Source organism: Astatotilapia calliptera, chromosome 5 (assembly GCF_900246225.1).
Source record: "Astatotilapia calliptera chromosome 5, fAstCal1.2, whole genome shotgun sequence".
Classification (NCBI taxonomy): domain Eukaryota; kingdom Metazoa; phylum Chordata; class Actinopteri; order Cichliformes; family Cichlidae; genus Astatotilapia; species Astatotilapia calliptera.
The window spans coordinates 3,476,328-3,499,694 of NC_039306.1; the positions used below are offsets into that span (position 1 = coordinate 3,476,328).

Genomic DNA, 23,367 nt, shown 5'->3' on the forward strand with positions numbered 1-23,367 from the left:
CACTGGTAATTTGTATGAGAGTGATAACCACTGATAACAGCCATTCAGTCTGGTGATGTTTCAAGTGTGTAGAAGATCCCAGCTTAATGACAGACCTACTTTCCAGGTACTTATTATTCTCAAAAAGGAGGCCGTTACCATGATTCAACAGAAAGGAATTAGTTTAGGGACTATCAAAGACCGATGTGCATGGCCTGAAAATACTCATGTACATTTACACTTTGCAAATTTTAGGACATGCTGACAGCACCTAAAGGTTAATAAAACAAGTGTTTGAATGTTGATTTATTAATGTCAGGACTGGCTTTAGCACATAATAAACTCAGAAACTTTACTGCCAAATAGTAACAGGAACAAAAAATAGAAACAAAACAAACATATCATCATGCATGCACTTGCTTGCCTCTTTATAGCCTGTTGTTCATCACTCTAACAGACATCCCTTGTAATTGTTCTTCTCACCAGCAGATCATAAATAACCAATAAATCACAGCCAGAGTCTTTATAAACCAATCAGCTCTGCATGTGTGTGTAGTACAGCACTTGGCTCTGAGGACCCCAAACCATATAAAATCTCTTATCTTATCTATGTTTTCTTTCCAGATTGGCTGGCAGTCACACAGGTTGCAAACACACTCGTAAACCATAAATACACACTCAGCCATTGTTCCATGTTTCCCTTGGAGCAGATGATGTATGTTATCAGACTCCAAAACCATGACATGGGCCAAAAGCCATTAGTGCTGCATGAAAAAAGGGGGTGTCCCTCCTAGTCCACACAGCCAAGATACCCGCTGAGGATTGTCAGGAAAAATTATGCGTAGTATTAGTTATGACAGATGGGTTTAAATTGTAGGTTTCAACACAATCTACACGATCTGCTGGTGATTGTGGAGTTCGTATGAGGACTGTTTGGTCCGCGCATCCCTGTAGGATGCTTCTTTAATGGTGTCTTGTGCAACAGATGCTATTCACTCATTAAACTCCAGTAATGCCCAGTTTCAAACATTCACACACGCTAGTAACATATTGTTACAGTCCATTTCTAGTCTGATCAAACTTTCTCCCTCTTCACTCAATCGTTGTTCATTTATCTCCATTTCTGTGTCAGTACAATTTTCTGTTGGTTCCCAGGCTGGTGCAGCAGGTGGAAGTAAACGCATCATTCAAGTTTAAGGATTTACTGCAAAAGTTAAAAAGCCACTTAAATGGTGGAGGTTGAGTTATGGAGTGGGTAGATCAGGCTGGTGAGTTTTCTTTGCAGAGATGAATCTCAGGAAGTATTTGATGATGCTCTTGACAGAGCGCTCGTCCATAAGTGCACAACAGGAAGATAAACTGATGGATCACAGGTGTGTCAGCCAGAGATCCAACAGCAGGAGGTCCTGCCACTGTCACATCTCAGACACACACACACATGCTACAAATTGAAGTCAGCTAATTGTACCTTAACTACACAGGAAGAAGAAAGCACGACTGATGTCTTTCTTCTTCCTTTTTATCTGCCCATGTGGAGCTAATTGAAGTACCCTGTAATAGAAGTAGCAAAATAATTGTAATTGTAGTGTATTACTGACTTAGTAAGCTGTTAAATTACTGCATTCTCCAAAAAAGTAATAATAGTAACATACTAGACCCAGCATCGTTTTTTTTTAATTATTATTATTATTTAATTGAATGAGCTTAGTATGAGTAAACAAACCCTTTACATGTATTCTTGGGAGGTCTACTAGTCGTGGTCTAAACTTAGCACTTAGTTTCATAGCCTGGCCCTGTGATATAGTGTAAAGTGTTTTGTGGATCATCTTTTGTGAGTTGTGCTGCTGCGATAACAGTAATCATGATTTAACAATGACTAATGACGAGTTTAGAGAACTGGGTCAAGTAGTAGGTCAACTTTTTCATTTTCTAAAAAGTATTGTCACAAAAACAGAAGGTCGAAACGATGCTTTGCTATGTTTGTATGCAGTTGTTGTTATTATTGTTATTATCCATAAAGCGGGTTCTTTAGCTCAGTTTGTGTGTGGACACGTAATCAAAGTGAGACTGCACTCAGCTGCCACTCGTACCACACTTTTGAAAATAACAGCTGATGAAACAAGCTGTGGTTTTGTGTTTTTGTGCAATGGGCAGTGAGTTAAAGTGAGTCACATCCTGTTTTCTTTCCATAGTCTAACTTTAAACTAGATTATGTAATTCTGTAAAAACCATATAGACACTGAGGAAGAACTACATATTTCATATCCTTTTTTAGATAATCATGACGTTAGCAGTTTCCTCTTTTTTCTGGAAACAAAGTGGCACTATAAAGTTTTAGACGACATCGCGGAGACGCTTGAACAAGCGCACTGTTTGGACTCAAAGAGACGACCAAAATAATGAAGCTCCTGCTGCTCATCCTCACGCTGATGACAGGTAAGACTACTGATTAGTAATATTACACATTCATTATTATAATAATTTCATGTATATGATGACCAGAAATTGTTGCCATTTACAGTCATGATAAAAACAAAGTAAGCTTTAAATTTTAGATTCTGTAAATCCTAAGGGTTAACATGTCACAACATAATGAAAGGTCTTAATATTAGGTATAAACAGCCTTAGATGAACAACGACACATGATTTATTACATGACGTCATTTCAGAGAAGACATCAGCAGTGATCTTAGAGAAGCAACTGCTGCTGCCCATCAATTTGTGAAGGGTTTGTAAGACTATTTCAAGTCATACAATTTGAAGTCCATCATTCAAAATTTAGAGTGATTATTCATGAGTGGAAAACACCCAAGAGAGCTGCCAATCTTCTCAGAGGTGAATATCCCAACACCTTTATACCAAGGTCATCTGCAAAAACTGGACATTAATTTAAATGTTTTCTTCTTCATTTGTTGATTCATTTTTTCAAACATTTCTCTGACTTGGAGGTTTAGAAGTCTTATAATCAGAAAAATGAGCAAATTGGAAAAAAGTTGAACTGTGCTGTGAGAGTAGTGGTGCCACTCTTAACGACCTTGAGCATCTACATGAAATGAAAGCCTTCCTGATAGACCAAAAATACGAAAAGATCAGACTAATGATTGAATCAGGTTCTTCCATCAGGGCAGAGGTTTGGTCTCTAATATGTACAGGGGGGGTGGGGGACTCCGGGCCTCAAGGGCCGCTGTCCTGTAGGTTTTACATATCACCTTGGTTTAACACACCTGAATCAAATGATTGGTCCATCACCAGACCTCTGGAGAACTTCAAGACATGTTAAGGAGGTATTTTTTGCCATTTAAATCAGCTGTGTTGGATCAATGACACAACTAAAACCTGCAGGACACCGGCCCTTAAGGCCTGGAGTTCGCCCACCTCTGATGTAGAGACCGTCCCATCTTCTATTGTTTTGAGAGAAGAGGTTTTGACCAATTTTCAAAAAGCAAAAATCACAAACCTGTTGGAAAAGTTCAACATGCAGTTTACTCATAGTGACGACTGTGTAGCAACATCATCTCTCTCAAATCAGAAATACTAAAAATATTCAAAACAACTTTTTGTCTTTGATCTGCAGGTCGTGGTGCCGATGGTGATGATGAAGATGAAGTGGAGGCATGCAAACAAGGATGGGTTCAATTCATCTGCAAATATCCTGGAGCAAATAAAAAATATGACCACGTCAATGTAGTTTTTCCCAATAGAACAAGCTTACGAAGCTCTCTGAAGGATGTTTGGGACAATAAAGGCAGATTTTCTCTGTACCATGATACAAAACATAAAACTCTGATGGTGGGCATCAGAGATCTTAAACAAGCAGACTTTGGGACGTACAGATGTGAATTTGATCAAGGCTCAAACAGATCTCCTGTCAAAAAGGAATTGGATTATGGTAAGAAATGTGATTATTATTGTTGTTGTTGATGTTATTAGTACAACACAAGAAATTAATAACTAAAATCAGATTTCCTCACCTGTATTTTGGTATTATATAGTTTGTTTCTATCACACAACATAAATCATAGTTTGGAAATGTAAAGATTTATTACAGATTACAGGTTAAACGCATGTTTACATTACTTTGTTTGTTTTTTAATCTCAGAAGTTACTTTACATCTCAGACTTTTGAAAGGAAATTTCACAGTTTGCTCGTGTCTTCATCTGTTTCACACCTTTGTCAGCACACGAGAAAGTTAAAAATGTTAAAGTAGTGTGTGACAAAGTACAAGTTACATGTTGTGATATAATGAATGACATTCAAATACTTTATCGTCCTGCTTTGGGGGGTTTGTCTTTATTTTTATACAGAAAACTGCCAGCAGCCATTTACTCAAACTGTGACCAGAGGAGCTAACATCAAGTGTCATTATCCAGATGTTGATTTCAAGTCCGGGGTCCAGTTTTTCTGCAGAGGGGAGAATTTCACCTGTAAGGATATTTTGTCAACAAAAGGTCAGAGGTTAAACGGGAAATTCAGACTCACAAACACCAACAGAGGCTTCAACGTGTCCATCAGTGGTGTTTCCTCACAGGACGCTGGTGTCTACTGGTGTGGAGTGGAATCAAAGGATGGAAGCTACAGAGTTTCACTCAAACAAATAAAACTGGAGGTTGAAGGTGAGAAAAATAATCTAGTATGTGTGTTTCTATTTATGTGCTCCACATGTTTTCATGTCTTGCTCATGTATTAAAATGCACATCAGTCATAGTCAAACTCCTACAGTACGAGGTAGAGGGTTGGGTTTTTTTGGGGGTTTTTTTGCATAATCTGGTCAAAGGGTTTGACTAGTTTCTAATTATTTGCAGGGAATGATTTAGTCTTTTATTTACATTTTTAACATTTATTTGTTTCATTTCTTTGCCTTCTCTTTTTGACAGCACATCTCTTTTTACACACACACACACACACACACACACACACACACACACACACACACACAGTGTGTGCAATGAGTGCATTGGTTCTCTTTTGTTGACGTTCTTGACAATCTAACAGTTTTGTGTACAAATGTTGAAGAAAGAGGAACATATAGTATATTTGATAGAAGAATACAAATTAAATGTTATTTAGAATCTTTAAACAAAGAGTGAAACAGGACATTTCAGACACACAACCTTTGTTTTCGGACTATTCTTTGCTATTGAAAGCTCATTATAAATGGCCAAATGTGAACAAATAATCTATGTGAGACAAAAATTCGTGCTTCAAAATCCTCTACCTTTTTCTAATGTTTGATCTATAAGTAATGAGAGTAACTCAGAGATGATATCCCTATTATGGTCATCTAATACATTTGAAATAAATACAGGCAGTAAAAAAATGGTACAATCATTTCATTGTATTTTATATATTATGTCTCATGAAAAAAGAAACTAAACTTGGCAGCGATGTTTCCAAATAATGAACTTTTTTTAAATTCACTAAATATTGTTAATTTATCTGTAATAATGGCAGCTTGTTAATTTACTATTGTTTCAATGCACAACTTACATACTTTTGTGTACCCAGACCCCTCCACTACATCCTCCACTACATCATTGAATCCTTCATCTCCAGCCACCAATTCTACAACCCAGACACCTCCTGTGACAGGTCCCTGTGAGAAAGTGCTCTTATTGATAGATTAAAAGAGTCTGTCAGCATATTTATGTGAATTCTATTAAACTGACAGTTCTAGCAGACATGTCTGTGTTTACAGCTCTATTGTGATATTTCTTTCTGATTTTTGTCTTACAGCTGGTTCTCCTTTAACTGTGGTCATCACTGCGGCTGTCCTCGTTGCTCTCCTGCTACTTGTGGTTATTGCGGTTTTCACCTACAAATGTAGGTAAAATATAAATTTAAAATGCCCATTCTAACATAGTCATGTATAAAGTATCTAAAATATATTTACTTTTCAGTAGTCAGACACATTTAGCGGTTCATATATTAGTCAATTAAATTAAAAGAAACAAATGTAAGTCTGTCAGTTTGGACAGTTTTTTGTTAGGTAAAGAAAAATGTTTTTCACTTCTTTATGCTTTCTTATTTTTCTCTGTCAGGTTTTTCATGGTCAAAACACAGAAAGAATGGAGAGGCACAGAACAAAGAAGTATGTATACATGTCTGTGTGTGTGTGTGTGCGCGCGCATATATATATATACAGTGGGGCAAAAAAGTATTTAGTCAGCCACCGATTGTGCAAGTTCCCCCACTTAAAATGATGACAGAGGTCAGTAATTTGCACCAGAGGTACACTTCAACTGTGAGAGACAGAATGTGAAAAAAAAATCCATGAATTCACATGGTAGGATTTGTAAAGAATTTATTCGTAAATTAGGGTGGAAAATAAGTATTTGGTCACCTCAAACAAGGAAAATCTCTGACTCTCACAGACCTGTAACGTCTTCTGTAAGAAGCTTTTCTGTCCCCCACTCGTTACCTGTATGAATGGCACCTGTTTGAACTCATCATCTGTATAAAAGACACCTGTCCACAGCCTCAAACAGTCAGACTCCAAACTCCGCCATGGCCAAGACCAAAGAGCTTTCGAAGGACACCAGGAAAAGTATTGTAGACCTGCACCAGACTGGGAAGAGTGAATCTACAATAGGCAAGCAGCTTGGTGTGAAAAAATCAACTATGGGAGCAATCATCAGAAAATGGAAGACATACAAGACCACTGATAATCTCCCACGATCTGGGGCTCCACGCAAGATCTCATCCCGTGGGGTCAAAATGATCATGAGAACGGTGAGCAAAGATCCCAGAACCACACGGGGGACCTGGTGAATTACTTGCAGAGAGCTGGGACCAAAGTAACAAAGGTCACCATCAGTAACACACTACAACGGCAGGGAATCAAATCCCGCAGTGCCAGACGTGTTCCGCTGCTGAAGCCAGTGCATGTCCAGGCCCGTCTGAAGTTTGCCAGAGAGCACATGGATGATACAGCAGAGGATTGGGAGAATGTCATGTGGTCAGATGAAACCAAAGTAGAACTTTTTGGTATAAACTCAACTCGTCGTGTTTGGAGGAAGAAGAATACTGAGTTGCATCCCAAGAACACCATACCTACTGTGAAGCATGGGGGTGGAAACATCATGCTATGGGGCTGTTTTTCTGCCAAGGGGACAGGACGACTGATCCGTGTTAAGGACAGAATGATTGGGGCCATGTATCGTGAGATTTTGAGCCAAAACCTCCTTCCATCAGTGAGAACTTTGAAGATGAAACGAGGCTGGGTCTTCCAACATGACAATGATCCAAAACACACCGCCCGGGCAACAAAGGAGTGGCTCCGTAAGAAGCATTTGAAAGTCCTGGAGTGGCCTAGCCAGTCTCCAGACCTCAACCCCATAGAAAATCTGTGGCGGGAGTTGAAAGTCCGTGTTGCTCGGCGACAGCCCCAAAACATGAGTTGTATTTTTGTTATTGACCAAATACTTATTTTCCACCCTGATTTACGAATAAATTCTTTACAAATCCTACCATGTGGTTTCATGGATTTTTTTTCCACATTCTGTATCTCACAGTTGAAGTGTACCTCTGGTGCAAATTACTGACCTCTGTCATCATTTTAGGTGGGGGAACTTGCACAATCGGTGGCTGACTAAATACTTTTTTGCCCCACTGTATATATATATATATATCTCTTAGGGGTGCAACGATACACAAAATTCACGGTTCGGTTCGGTTCGATACTTTGGTGTAACTGTTCGATATTTTTTCGATACAAAAAAGGTTCATGCCTTTTTAATTTGTCATTTATTAAAATTAGAAATATATATTTTAATATAATATATTTTAGTACAGTTTTTAAATTTAATGTTGCTAAAACAACAAAATAATAATGATTAAAAAAAATCTATCTGATCGAGAAATCACTCATCTTTGGAAAAGAGAGTTTATTACAGAGAAATGTCTCTTTCCAAAATAAAATCTATACTATACGCTTCTCCTGGGCTATATTCTCAGCAGCATATTAAACAAAGTTTAGTTTGTAGCCTGCGTGCTTGTTGTTTTTTTCTGCTTCCACTTGTCTTTGCACTAGAATTAGGGTTGCCAACTCCTTGAAAAATAAATAAGGGACACCTCGTGGCCAGGGCCGGGCAACCCAGTTGTCTTCACCCTTCCCAGTGTGGTAGCTCTTTTTTTTGTGTGTGAAATTATTTTTTAACCATTTGACTTGAATTTGATTTAAGCAGATGCATATTCTTTGTGATATGACCATATGGGAAACAAATGATCATTTAGCCATTTATTTTTAGCTCAAAATGACAACATTAACAGAATAAAACAGGTCTCTTTCTTATACAGAAGCCTGTCATGCTTAACTTTGGAGAATATAAGTAAATCTTTCTTTAAAAGAACTCTGTCCTGCTTAACTTAAAATTATATAAATTAATAGAAAGCAATAGAACGAAAAATATTCTTGTAACTGTGCACATATAGTGCATTTAGTACAATTGGCTTCAGTTGAGGTATTATTTCAGCTTTTCTAATGCTAATCAGCTGCTCCTGTTTGTAAACCCACTTGTTCCCATGATTACACATCTTAACTCATCATCATTATTCATCTATGTATTACTTTTATGTATTAGTCATCTATTTGTTGTAATCATCTATCCTTGCAGTCGTTTATTACACAAAATAAATTATATTATCACACTTCTGGCCACATAGCGCTGATATTCACTGCACATGCCCATAATAACCCCAATGTTTACATACCATATCTGCTTCTGCCGTGGCCTGGTGGACAAAAAATTGGTTAAGGGTTCCCCGAGCTTTCACGCCTCTCATGTTCTTCATGTGCCCACCATTAGAAGCATGCCTATGGAAAAAGTGCGCCGGCACACAGTGAAGTGCGCTTTATAGGTGTTATCGTGCACTTTTCCAGCCAGGTGTTTTCCTTTTCCCATTCCTCCCTGTACTTTTGCAGCCTTTTTTTTCTTTCTCTGAGGGGAACAAACATTGTTGCTCTAATGCTGGGCTCACACTGTGCGATTTTTGGCCCATTTTGAGACGATTTTTGAGTCGTGCGACCGATTTGGTGATCGGCCCGATTTTGGCCTTCATCGTGCATCGTGTAGTATACGTGGGGTAACGAGAAGCGATTAACAACTCGAGCAGCTCCCGATCATCAATCGCTCGTGAGGGTGTCACCACAGCCGCTCACACTGCTCACGTGCAAACAGGTAAACGTCGGTGAAAAAGACGGAGCAGCTCGGCTGTGCGGCGTGTGATCTGGACACAAGCGATGGAGGCACAACTTGTAGAACTTTGGAAAGCTCATCCGAGCCTTTTCGATGTGGCATCACAAAATTATCACGACCACAACAACCGTGAAAATAGTTGGATTTACACTGCTGCTCAATCACAGCTGCCTGATCATGTTTTTCATTAGCAATTTAGCAAAGTTGATGGTGGTGGTGTGTCTGTGTGAGTGAAAGACAGAGAGAGAGAGCGACAGAATTTCTGTTATAACCTTCATGTTATGGAGGCACAGTGTGAGCACTCAGGTCGCATCAGAGCATCGGGCCGTATAGTGTGAGACCTGCATCGTGACCTACCAACTTCTAACCCCTGCGAGTCAATTGTGCAGTTTGAGCAGGAGCTGAATAACGTGACTGAAAAAATCGCAGTGTCTGCCCAGCTTTAGGTGTACTGTCGTCCGAGACGTGCACCGCAGTGTCGGCGTTTGTTTCCCTGTTGGCCATGCTTCTTGTTGTGGTCATCTGTTGTCTTCCGGTATTTTCTCCGCAAGCGACCTTTCCTCGACCAATGAGATGAGCGGTAATCTGAATTGTCATACTCGAATTGTCATAAGTGTGCTGTCAGCTCATTGGTCACAAAGCAGGAGAGGGGCTGGGAATTATGTTTTCAAACAAACCGTTAATTCCATTAACATTTATAGACTACTTTTGATTCTCACTGTATTACGGGACAAAGTGCGTCCCTTATTAGCTCAATATGGGACAAAGTGCGTCCCTTATTAGCTCAATACGGGACGTGTACTTTTGTTTCTAAATACGGGACGATTCCGTTTTTAAGGGACGGTTGGCAACCCTAACTAGAATGATGTCGGTGTAAATGTGCAGTCATATTCGTTGTGTTCCCACTAGTGCTGTCAGCTTTAATCTCGTTGAAATGACGTTAACGCCATAACGCGGCAAATCTCCGTTAACAAGTTACCGCGGATCGCCCCGTGCGTGGGGCTAGACGGCGTCAACACGCTAATGAGCAAACGGCGCTAATGCAGTAGTTCCCACCCATGTAATTGAGCATTGCATGGCACATCCAACATACTGTTTTACTTTTGTCCATGACGTGCTTACCTTCAGGGTCATACTTCACATGAAAACCAAGATAGTTCCAAACGCCACATTTAAATGAGGATGGGGGAAGTTCAATTTCGGGTAGCGTTGGGGCAGTTGCCATGTTGCAACAAGCTTAGCTTCTGTCTCTAGCTTGCACTGCGCTCAGTGGATCTGCGCTCGAGAGTGTAGCCTAGGCGGAGTAGTGGAACGCAGATCCACTGAGCGCTCAACACAGACAGCATCGTCAGAAGAAAAGTTGATAAAATAAATAAATAATTTTGTATTGTTCGATACATATGCGTACCGAACCGAAAGCACTGTATCGATATATCGATACGAGTATTTTTGCACCCTTAATATATATATATATATATATATATATATATACATATATACATATATTTATTACAATATTATTACATATATTGTAATAATATTGTAATATATATATTACAATATTATTACAATAAATATATATATATTACTTTATTATTACATATATTGTTTTCCCGTGTAAAAACTGTTTTTCAGTAAAATTTCATAACCAGTCTAAATCAGGTTTACACATACGGCATTTAACAGAACAGTGTGTGCACTTTAGTGAAAACCTGTTTGCAAGAAACTCAAATATAAAATCAAGTTTACATACATGTTGTTGTCTCTGGCTGCTGCTGGTTATGTTTTTTTTTTTTTTTTGCCTGTCCCGTTTGGCTCTTTTGCATCAGAATTGTTGTCTAAAGGCAAAGAAAGATGCCCAACGGATTTACTTTACCAAACTGACCATCCCAGCCTTGCCGTAATGGTCCATTTGATTCACCTTTTATTGTTTATTTTATTTTCACTTGCTGAATACGGGACAGACTTGACTGGAGGAAAGAAGGGGAGAAAGAAAGAGGGAAAGAGAAACAGCTGAGAAGAGGGACGGGGGAGAAGGGCAAAAGACAAAAACTAACAGAACGGGCAGAGAAAAAAAAAAAGCATATATCAATCACCTGGATCACCTGCTGAGAAAGAAAAAAGAAAGCAAGCAGAAGAGAACAAGAGTAATAGAATAAACAGCATCACAATGATATATGGGAATATGACAGTAAATACTAAATATTAAACGTTATTGTGCAGCACATAAGATCAACAGAACACAGTGTGCTTTGAGGTAGGAGCCAAAAAGGGTGTAGTTTGTGGGTGTGGTCACCCGTGTGTACACCTGTGAGCATGGACGTGCTTGTTTTTTGTTTTTTTAAAAGGTTCCTTCATGTAATGATCTGCTAGAGGGTGTGGGGGGGGGCCACAGCCCCGTCCTCCAGGGCGTGAAGCAGGTATGGAGGAGATCAAAACTCCAGACATCCAGAGGCCCCCAGAACACAACAGACCAAGGAAGACCAACAGAGGGGCAGCCGCGCCACTGTCCCAGAAAGAGCTGAGGAGAGTCCCAGATGAGGGCTCACTCAGCAGCCGCGGAGCAGAAGCCAGGGGGAGTTGCAGTGACGCGCCCGTGAGCTCCGCCGGCAGCCAGCCGTGCCTGAGTGACCGAGCCCCAGGCCGAGAGGCCGGGGGCACCCCACCTCCGAAGTGGCCCGAGCGAGCCCCAGGCTCCAGGCCCCGATAAGCGGCCGCCAAGGAGTGAGCCGGTGTGTACCTGGACGCCCATCCCCGGACACAAAGAACCACCAACGCACCGATGTCTGAGGGCGTCTGCCACTGGCAGGGGAAGTGGTGGTAGGGGGAGATAGGCCTCCAAACCTTGAAGGGCCTGAGATGTCCCCAGAGAGGTGGCGCCTGACACCCAACCTGACATATAGACACAGACATACAGGCACACACAGACACAAACATCCATTCCCACCCTCATGCTCTCATATGCACTTACTCCACACTCAACCAACGTGGAGACAGACATAAAGAGACGCTGTACACACGATCACACTCCCCAAGCGTACTCTACAAACCGGGTCTAGGTGCCCCCGCCCCTGGAGGGGGGAACTGCACCCAGACCCAGGTGGTGTTACCCTTTTCCCTGCGGTGGGGGGAGGCAGACCGCCCCGACTCTGCAGCAGCAGGAAGGCCCCACACTCCAGACCGCAGTCGGACGGCCAACTCCTCCTCCTAGCCCCCCCGCTCCAGCAGGTCGTAGAGAATGGGGTGCTGGTTATGTTTACAGTGATGCCGGTTTCAACTGCAGTGCTCCTGAAAGCCCCTGAGCTGGATTTGCACCTGGGCAGTAATTAGCAGGTTTTAGTGATAGAGAGCAATTCCATTTTTTAAGGTCTTTAGTACATGTAATGCTTACTATTAAGATTGGATATAAACCTTTTTTGTGTTTGTCATTTTTTAGGATAATATCTATGAGGCAATACACGAGTCTTCCCAGAAGTCCGTCACAAGACCTGCAATGAAAACAGTTTATGCCACTACCAACTTCCCCACAAACCCAGCTTTCTTCATGCATGAATCCAAAGTCAAGGTTTAAAACATCTCTGGTGAGGCTGACTCTGATACAGATTGTAGTCAGTGGAAACCAGGCCAGCATGATACGAAGTCTACAGCAAATCATCCATCCAGAGTTTCAATTGACAATTTCTACTCCCTGTCGTTGCAATGCCACTGCGGCACTGAGAAGGGTTAAGTCCTGACTGCTCCTCTATTTACTGCTTGCTTTCTAGCTATTAAAATTTGATGATCTGGGAAATTTCAAACCTTTTCTTGATGCATCCAAAATCTATAAGAACTTTTCAGCTGTACAGATCTAGGGCAGTGACCTGGGTGGGAATGAATGTGATTATTTTGCCAGATCCTATGTTATTTACGTTTATATTTTTTTCCTTTATTTCACTTTTGTAATCCTTCTCTTCTCTATTTGTTTATATGTATGAAGGAAATATTCTTAATAAAAAAGCCATTGTTTAAAATGATGATCTGAAAAATGTAAGATGTAAAAAATATGCAAAAAAACATTAAAAGAATAGAAAGAAAAATCAGAAAGATGGCAGAATACTTGTTCACAGCACTATATTAAAAAATGCAAGCCTATTATAGGCCAGAAAAGGGAAGACATGGTGTGTTTGCCACCCACAGTTACCTGGACAAGCAAGGACAGAGCAGGCATCTGCCCCCCACTGTTGATCCAAACCAGCAAATCTACTGAAAGATATTAGGCTACGTTCAAACTGCAGGTCTTGATGCTCAATTCCGATTTTTTGATCAAATCCGATTTTTTTGTCTGCTTGTTCACACTACAAATAAAATGCGACAGCAAACGCGCTCTAGTGTGAACGCTCAAAGCGGCCGCATGCGCAAAAGAAGACGTCACACACAACGCGCTCTGGTTAGACCCAGAGCAAACAATATTGTTTGACTGATGGCCTTAATATAAAGACTTCGGACTTTACATTTCCCAATTTTTACTTTAAGTTATTTTGTTATTTACATAATAATGTAAATAACCTAATAATGATCCTTATTTCTGTTTTAGAGGAGCGCTGCTTCAAAGGATAGCTGCAGATTTCTGTCAGAATCTGCAGATTATACAGTACAAAGAAAATGTTCACGTTGTCTTCCCAACAGTTTCACTGACATCTACACTGGATGGCCAGGAAGCGTTCGCGGTGTCTTCTCCGGGGCTGATAATTAGCGTCTGTCTTGTGTCAGTGACGTAAAAGACGGATTTAATGCGACATGACCGTCAAACAGCAGTCGCTTCCTAAAACATCGGATATGTATCGTGATGCGCTTTCGCCTGCAGTGTGAACGTAGCCTTAGTGTCATGGTTGGCTGTGTGGCAGGCAGGCAGGAAAAAAGGACCCAAACTTGACACTGAGAGAGACATGAAGAATATGACACAAAACAGAGAAGACAGTGACTTAAACTGGAGGCCAGAACACCAAATAAAGTAAAGAGAACAAAACTAAGAATAACCCTTAATACCAAATCAAACCAGCACAACTCAAAAACCCAAACAAATCATATATTTAGAAAAACAGAAAAAGCTGGGTCACAATGACCCAGAACCGTGACAATTAGAGCTGCACCAGGAACCTTTTTATGCTATTTTTAAAATTATTATTCATTTGTTACTTCCCAAATGTGCACTTTTACTTGCCTGTTCGCAGCTTTTTTTTTTTTTACCTTTGTTTCTGTTTTTTGTGGATGGTCGCCATGACGTCAGGTTCAGTCGATGCTACTTTCAGCTGCTCCTTTGTTACAAAGGGTTTCCAAAGTAGGTTGCCATTTTTTTTTTATCCCCATCCTGACACAACCCCCATGGGATGTGTTTCCTCCCAGGATGAAACCATTCATGTTTTTAATTAAGCAATTCTTCTTCATCGTCATATTAATGATTGTACCTTTTTATTTTGTTCTTTTCTTTCTCAGTTACAGTTTGTATTGTAGTTGATTTGGAAAATTTAAAAAAGCTTCTGATGATGCTATTAAAAAAGTTTTGCATTTGCATCTCGTGTGGTCTTCTCAGTTTATTACAAATTGTATGTGTTTAAAGACTAAAAAACAATATTTAGTGTTTGCACCAATGCATCTGAATACATCAAGACTTAACATACAATACAACATATTTACAGAGGATGGTGCTGTCAGACTGAAATCTATAAACAACAATTTTAGTTTAATTGTTGTTTAAGATTTATAAATACAGTAGGACACCATGACCCTGCTTGTCCTGAAAAACACATTTTTTGTAATAAAAACTCTCTCCACGTCTGCTGTCGTCCCTGGTTTTTAGTTCTTTGGAGCTTTGCATTCTTGCTTATTATTAGATGTTTTCTCTTTGTTTACTTTGGGCTTTATTTTCTTATTTATTTAATTAAATTCATGTTTCATGTTTTCCAATGTCATTAATGGTTATTTGTTAAAACTTCTTCTCATTCTGCGTTTGGCTTCTTACCCTGTCTCACTGTCTGAACGTGCCCACCTGTGTCTCCTTCCCCCAGCTGCTGTAAAACCTGTGACGCTTAATCAGACTGCATCAGCCTTATCAAATATGCCAATCCTGCACTTAATTTTATAAACAATGAACGTATAGTATAGTTATGATGGAATGGTGCAAGGACCCATACAGAAGTCTGCTGGTTTTGGCGTAGCACCTGCCAGAGCAGAGGAGTTGGACAGAACCTGGTGTGAGGGCTCTGCGATGATTTTGCCTGCCTGTTTCCTGACTGGATTTGAATTGAGGGCAAGTCTGCTTCAATAATTTCTTTCTATAGAGCTCACTGTCCTGTTTTATGGCTGATCCAAATTATGCAGTGATGGACGAGCAGACTGGATTATTGCAGTATATTTTACTAGGACACTGTGGATCCCAGAAACCTGAAGGTTTCCACAGCAGACAGTGCTGTTAAGTAACTTCATGGGGGACAACGGCTCCTCCTGTCATCTCTCTTCGAGTTCTGAGCATAATCATCTCTAACTGCACCACAAGGCCAGCTGTTCAACCCACGACTGTATGCAAACTCATTGCTAATGAGTCAGATAACTGTCATGTCACGGCTGCAAACTGAACTGCAGTCGTTTGTGTAGAGGGAGAAGAGCAGACGAGAGGTCACACCCCTGAAAGGGGAAGTGCTGATTAACACCAGCCACACCTGCTGCTTCCTGTCTGTTAGAATAATGTGCGTTGTCTTCATGTCTTCACATTTTTAACTTTTTTGTGATCTCGCTCTAGCTGTGTGTGTCTTTGCCTGCCACACACAGCGTATCATGACATAAAACTACAGCACTCAAGCAGTTTGTCTTTCATGCAGTCTGGTCAACAGTAGCAGGTGAGGAGTAATCAGGAGTTCGTGGAGAGTGTTAGGTTGAGGCAGAAACACGGCGAGGAAGAGGAAGATGGGGGCAGGGTTACTTTTAGTTTGCCCAAAATATAAACTGAGGAAACACGGCTGTGCACACAACCACATCACCCCAGACATGAAAAGAAGAACTCAGAGTTTCAATTTCTTAAAGATGACTTCAGCATTCAGGACCAACAACATGAAAAGCAGTTTCCTGCTCATTATGTTCCTGCTGACAGGTAAAAACTATAACTATGGCTTTATTACTGATATTAGAGACAGAGAGATCTGTTACTGCATCTTAAGCAAGTAGCTTGAATCAGTACATCCTGTCAGCTCGTATGGCTACAGCTCTCTTTGAATATCTTGAACATGAGCTTAACAGACTCACTGCTCCACTTTTTTAACCACGGCACATTTTTCAACTTAACAAACATAAGCTATAACCAGATAATACGTTATGATTTTCTGCACTTTATTGTAATGCAGGAGTGAAAGTAAAATTAAAAGTGAGTGACGCTCCTGGAGGTTTGAATTATCCAGCTAATTAAAAATATGCAATAAAAGTCACATCAGACATGTTTGGCCTCATCACAATTATAGAAAAAGATGGAATAAGTCCAAATACAGTTGCCAAAGTTCAGATTTATTGTTTTTATTATTGATATATGATAATATCAAATAATATGGTATTAATTAATCTTATTGATGTACTAATGCAGACAGACTGTGTTAGAACGTGTCTTTAGAGTTTTGTTTGAACCTGATTTATTTTAAGTGACTGAGGTGAAGTAAATATCTGTCCTCAGCCTGTGAGATGTCACAACAGAATGAATGCAGAACATGGGTTGAAGTCACCTGCAAGACACTAAAAACTAAAGAAACACATTATGTAAAGTATGAAAGCAACCAAATCCCAAAGGCGGTCTTCAGGGAACTTAAAAGTGAGGAATCCTATAAGAAAATGTGCAAGAATTCATCTGGCAAAGAGAAACCGTCTGGTAAGAATTTCATTTTTGAAAATCCAGTCATCTTATATCTGAAGTTTTGCTTATTTTAATTTAAAAATGTCAAATGTAAGAAACACACAAAATTAGTTTAGTTTTACTTTTTTTCTCCAGCCTGAAAGCAAAAGTCTAACAAGTCTAATTACTAAATGATTTTCTCCTCCAAGTCTTCATTTTTAATAAGTTAAAGTTGCATTTAACAGTAAAAGGCAAATTTAATGAAAATTAAATGATTTACAACTTCAAATACAATAATTTGGATAATTCATATGACATACACCTTAATGTATTTCATTTGATTATTTGCTCAATCTACCTTTTTTCCTTTGTAGTGAAAAGCGTATGCCTGAAGCAATTTAATCAAATTGCGTACAGAACAACTAAAACCACGATCAAATGTGATTATGAAGGAGACAACAAACCATTTTTTTTCTGCAAAGACAATAACTCTGTCTGTGAGAACATGGTATTATCTCCTCAACAGTCAAACAGCAGATTCACTTTCACAAAGACAAACAGAAACTTCATCCTGTCCATCAGTAACGTGTCCTCACAGGATGAAGGTGTCTACTGGTGTGGAGTGAAATTTAAAAAAGAGGTCGTGCTCCAGAAAATACAACTGGATGTGGAACGTGAGTAACTCTCGTAATGTCTTCCAGTTGTTCAAGGTTCAAGGTTCTTTATTTGTCACATGCATAGTTATACAAGTATAACACAGTGAAATGCAGCCTGACACGCTCCTCGACATGTGCAAAAATGTGTGTGGGGGGGGGAAGAACATTATATATATATATATATACATACATATAGTATATACACTGGGTGAATGTGCAGTAGTAGCAGCAAGCAGGTGAATTCTGTACATTAATATGAATAGACATCTGACTATTTTACAGGATAGACAATATAAACATATTTAAAATTAAAGGAATTGAAATGTACATTGTGCCTTGGTTTAGTGTCTGGAAGAGAGTCCTGTCTCAGTCAATTATAGATGATGTGAGAGGGCGGGTGTGTGAGTTTAGGGCCCGGATGGCTTGGGGATAGAAGCTCCCCTTGAGTCTCTCTGTCCTTGCCCGGAAGATGCGGAACCTTCTACCAGATTGCAGAAGTTGGAAGAGTTTGTTGCCAGGATGGGACGGGTCCTTCAGTATCTGCGCTGCTCTAGTCCGGCATCTCCTGGTGTAGGTGTCCTGAAGCGGGGGGAGAGCAATCCGGCAGCAGCGTTCTGCTGTACGGATCACTCTCTGGAGAGCTTTTTGGTCCTTCACACAGCTGTTCCCAAACCACGATGTCATGTTCTGTGTGAGGATGCTCTCCACAGCGCCTGTATAGAAAATCCTGAGGATCTTTGGAGAGACCCTGAACTTCCTCAGTTGTCGTAGGTGATACAGGCGCTGCCTAGCCTTTTTGGTCTGGACCTGAATGTGGGCAGCCCATGTCAGGTCTGAGGAGATGTGGACACCGAGATACTTGAAGGACTGCACCCTCTCCACTGGAGCTCCATTGATGATAATGGGCTTGTAGTCTCTGTGCTGACTCCTTCTGAAGTCCACCACCAGCTCCTTGGTCTTGCTGACGTTCAGCTGGAGGTGGTTGTCCTGGCACCACGATGCCAGATTCTTCACGTCATCCATGTAGGCCGCCTCATCGTTGTTGGAGATGGCACCCAACACCACTGTGTCGTCAGCAAACTTCACAATGGTGTTGGAGCCATGGGTGGCCACACAGTCTGAAGTGCAGAGGGAGTAGAGCAGTGGCGAGAGGACACATCCCTCTCAGTTGCAGTTTCCATTTTATTTAAAGGCATGCCTAAATACAGTGTTTTCAAGTACTTGCGTTCTTCTGTTTTCTACAGATATTACTAATTTCACAAGATCACCAGCTGCTGGTCAGAACTTCTCATACTGGTGTAAATGCAAAGAGAAGGCCTCACCTTCAAAATCAATCTGTAAGGGAGACGATCCATCTATATGTCAAACTCTAGTAACGACCAATGAGCCTGATAAGAACAAGAAGTTTTACATAAATGATAAAGACAGGACAAATATTACTGTTACAATAAGAAATGTAACAGCAGATGACAGCGGGACATACTGGTGTCGAGCGAAAAACGACAACCAACAAATCTGCAACAGACTGATCCTGACTGTAGGTGAGTCACGCTGTTTTATTCTGTGGGTGTTATCTGACATGTTCACAATGTACAGGATATTACAGAGCAGTAATAATTCACATAAACTTTATCTATAATAACAACATACGTTTGTCCTGTTAAATTTCAGCCAATAAAAAGTCTTCTAAAGTGAAGACTTCTGATATCTGATAATAAAAACTCAATAAACCCTTTAATTTTATGTAAAGAAGCAAACCAGGAAAACGTTACATGAGAGGAAGTGGTTTGATACAGAAACAGCTTTAAGACAGTAACGTGGGCGTGTTCAGCTGATAACCTTTAGTGTCATTAAGGACTGAGATTGTACAACTAAAATGATTTAACATTAACTTTAAAATAACTACACAGAATCTTAAATCTGTGTGCTTCCACAACTTTCAGTCTGCTCTGATTGCAGACCTGTGAGACCTGCAGTGAGTCCTGTATATGCTGCGAAAGAATCAGTTTAACAGGCTCTGTATGGTTTCATCAGCCACTTTTAGAAGTCAGTCCCATTACTCTAAAACAGACTACCAAGCATACAGAGTACCTACAGCAATGCTGCTGCATTTGTTTTCATTTCCTGCTCCTCCCTTTGAGTTGTGATGTCTGAAAATTATCAACCAAAGCTAAAAATCTGCGGTTCCAGCTTCGAGATCAGGGCTTAAAGGAAAGATAGACATTTACACAAGTGTGAAGAATCATTATCAACGGTTCTAAGTGTCCCAATGAGCTATGAAAGCGTGATGTCAAGCTATGAACATTAGCAGGATGCTAAATTCAAATAAATGCAGCATTAATCGGGTTTTTTCATGCAGTTAATTTCTGCTGCATTAATTGTGTGTTTTTGTCTCTGTGACAATAAACCATAGGTAAAAGTTGGATCAGGTCAATTTTAATAACTACTGACACAAATTTGGGATTAGAATGTATTATTAAGGTCCTTGTTTTAACAGAAGGATCAAAAAAGAAGAAAATAAACTTTTTAAACCGACACATTTTGTCTTATTTATCAAATTAATTAAAATAAAAATCAATAAAAATTTCAAACATTTTCATAATTACAACTTCCTTGACCTTCATTTTTCTTTCAGGATCACCAACAACATCCACGTCTACCATTTCATCAACTACAGCGACGACTACAGCGACGACTACAGCTGCAGCTGCAGCTGCTGGGACACGTGGTGAGAGAGGACTTTTAGTTTGTTTTAGTTTTTACTTTTTCATTTAAGTAAAATTCACTTTAAATTCCTCAGCATAGAAATGTGTGCGTCACAAACGTTTTCTTTTTAACTGATGCTGAATATGTTTCCGTTTTATTTGTGAGGCGTCTCTGAGGCCATCATTTCTGTGATCGTCTGTGTGGCTGTGCTGCTTTTTGTGATACTGATGATCCTAATCTATAAACGTAAGTTACTGTTTGTTTGCACAACATTACTAGATATGCTAATTTGTACCCACAAACCACATTCATGTACTTCCTTATCTCACACTGTCTAAAAACACAGCAGCAAAAGTATCCTGACATTACTTCATTAAAGCTGATAATCTTTGTAAATGTCCACTTAAATCCAAAACATAAACTGCTCATTTATGTTTTGCTGTCTTTGTTTTCTGTTTAACAGGATTTTCACGTTCAAAAAACACAGGAAATGGTGCAGCAGCATGCCGTACCAAAGAGGTTTGTGTGGAAATGTTGCTTTTTTTTACTGTGCAACACTTCTGCGGCAAACAAGATCAAAACCTCGTTTTCTTCCCAGTGTGTTCATCCGAAGTTCACCGTGCACAGGATCTCTTTTCTTTATCTGGTTTCACTTTCCCAGTCTAGGTGTCAGCATGTTCACATGAAGGAGGCGCTGTTGGCAGCATGTCACTGATCAGGAACAGTTTTAACCTCGTTCTTTCATCTGCAATCACAGCTCATGGTCATTAGTTTTTAGTTTACTGTCTTACCTTAGACATAACCAACTCAGCATAACCAGTGTTGGGAAGGTTACTTTTAAAATGTATTCCACTACAGATTACAGAATACATGTCCCGAAATCTACAGTGGGATGCAAAAGTTTGGGCAACCTTGTTAATAGTCATTGTTTTCCTGTATAAATCGATGGTTGTTACAATAACAAATGTCAGTTAAATATATCATATAGGAGACACACAACGTGATATTTGAGAAGTGAAATGAAGTTTATGGATTTAAAGAAAGCAAAGACTTCACCATAAACAGACATGTAAATGTTATTTCCACACACAACAGTTGTGTAGTCAGAGTTCTCTCACATGACCAAAAATAATGATCATATTACTTCAGTAAAGAAATCAAATACACTGCTTTAAAAAAATAATAATTTCTCATTCTTCCCGTGAAGGACTGTACCTATGAGGAGATACAGGAGCGCCTCCAGCTGCCAGACTCAGAAAATGCAACAAACACAATTTATGCCACCGTCAGCTCTCCAAACCCTGTGCCCTCAACACATTATGCTACCATTAACTTTCAAAACTCCGATAAAGCTGCTGCTGAGACAGTCAGACTCGGCTACTCTGCCTGTGAATATTCTACTGTGAAGTTTCCCAAATGTCGAACTGACTCGAGTGACACCCAACTGTACCCGCCGACCGAGGAGCCGCTCTACTCAACAGTCAACAAGCTAAGAAAATGAGATCATTTATTTAAAGAATATAACAGATTTATGAATAAAAATAATGTATTTAGTGTTTGAGTCACAGTGATTTTGTGATGGTGTTTTGGTGCTGATCTGTTCTGAGATCTTAGATTTTATTTCCCCGTGAAGATAATTGGCGCGATATGGCAGCCTCGCTTCTGTCAGTCTGCCCCAGGGCAGCTGTGGCTACAACTGTAGCTTGCCTCCACTAGTGTATGAATGTGAGAGTGAATGAATAGTGGTATTGCAAAGCGCTTTGGGTGCCTTGAAAAGCGCTATATAAATCCAATCCATTATTATTATTATTAAAGCCTATCAGGAAGATACGGACCTGCCTCTTTCACAGGAGGAGAAGCCAACAAAGAGGTCAAGTGCTTTTGTACCACACTGTGGTACGATACACAACATCCACACTTAGAGCCACTGACTTTAACCACAATGAATGTGAAAGTATCCTAAGCATCTGGATTGAATAATAATATATCAAAAGAATTAGCTGTTATTTATAACTTAACTCTCTACAGCACAGCATTGCTGCTGGGCAACAACATGCCCAGTACAGGTGAAATGAACTGAGCCAACCAATCAGAGTGTTGGAAAAAGTATCAAATTTCAGTCCTATAAGATGTTCGAGTCACTGTCGAGCAGTATTAGTACGGTGGGGCATCCTGTTCTGACACATGGTCACAGGACCAGATGATGTGTGAAGCTGCCATTGTAAGTGTAATTAAAATGACAAACTGTAAATAAAAGAGTACATGTGAGTGTAAGAAGATATAGAGGGTTTTTTTTTCATGTTTCATGCTGTGTTTTCATTTTGAATGTTAAAAAAAATGTTTTTTCCTTCTTTCCATTGCCCTTGTGTGATAAAGGGAACTTTTTAAGGGAGCCATATGTAATACACACACACACACACACACACACACACACACACACACACACACACACACACACACACACAGATATATATATATATGCATGTATGTATATACCACTCCTATGTTCTTTGTCCCACTTCAGTCTAAGATCGTCTGTAACCATGTAACCAAAACTATGAATTGTAATTTTAAATGGTTTAAAAGTATATAGAATAGCATATGTAGGCAAGTATATTTCTCCTTTTGTTATCAAGAAGCAAAGACAGAAAGGGGAAAAAAAGAACAAACAGGGCAGGGTTTGGTGGTTGAATCATCCGTCCCCACCAATGCCAAAACCAAATCTACGCCCTTGGACTATAAAAGTCAAAGTGAATTGAATCAAGAGTAAAGATGAGGATTCCTGTGTGCACAGAAACAAAAAAGTGATGTGTCTGAAGTGCAATGTGCACCTCTGTTTTACAGCACAGAACTCTCTCTTCAACACTTTCTATTGTTTTTATTGCTTTCAGTTGTGTTATGATCTATGAGTTATGTTTATATATATACTGTTGTTGCACAATGTTTCCTCTAAGCAATGAAAAATATCTTGAAGAGGTTGTC

General features: G+C 39.8%; 2 protein-coding genes across 3 annotated transcripts; both read left to right on the plus strand.

Moving 5' to 3' along the window:
* Positions 1–2,258: 2,258 nt before the first annotated feature.
* On the plus strand, positions 2,259–13,194 carry LOC113021630 (CMRF35-like molecule 8). Of its 2 annotated transcripts, none has more exons than XM_026166330.1 (7): positions 2,259–2,415; positions 3,554–3,868; positions 4,285–4,593; positions 5,486–5,575; positions 5,714–5,800; positions 6,019–6,068; positions 12,611–13,194. In XM_026166330.1, the coding sequence occupies exons 1-7, from the start codon at positions 2,379–2,381 to the stop codon at positions 12,743–12,745; spliced, it is 1,023 nt and encodes a 340-aa protein (XP_026022115.1). In that variant the 5' UTR covers positions 2,259–2,378; the 3' UTR covers positions 12,746–13,194. The 2 variants fall into 2 exon arrangements, with proteins under 2 accessions (XP_026022115.1, XP_026022116.1); XM_026166331.1 differs by having other exon boundaries at positions 5,486–5,569.
* Positions 13,195–16,179: 2,985 nt separating this feature from the next.
* On the plus strand, positions 16,180–22,055 carry LOC113021631 (uncharacterized). Its single transcript, XM_026166332.1, has 8 exons — positions 16,180–16,297; positions 16,868–17,059; positions 17,398–17,697; positions 18,924–19,220; positions 20,315–20,407; positions 20,551–20,631; positions 20,849–20,904; positions 21,593–22,055. Exons 1-8 carry the CDS (start codon positions 16,195–16,197, stop codon positions 21,884–21,886), a joined length of 1,416 nt encoding a protein of 471 aa, XP_026022117.1. The 5' UTR covers positions 16,180–16,194; the 3' UTR covers positions 21,887–22,055.
* Positions 22,056–23,367: the final 1,312 nt, after the last annotated feature.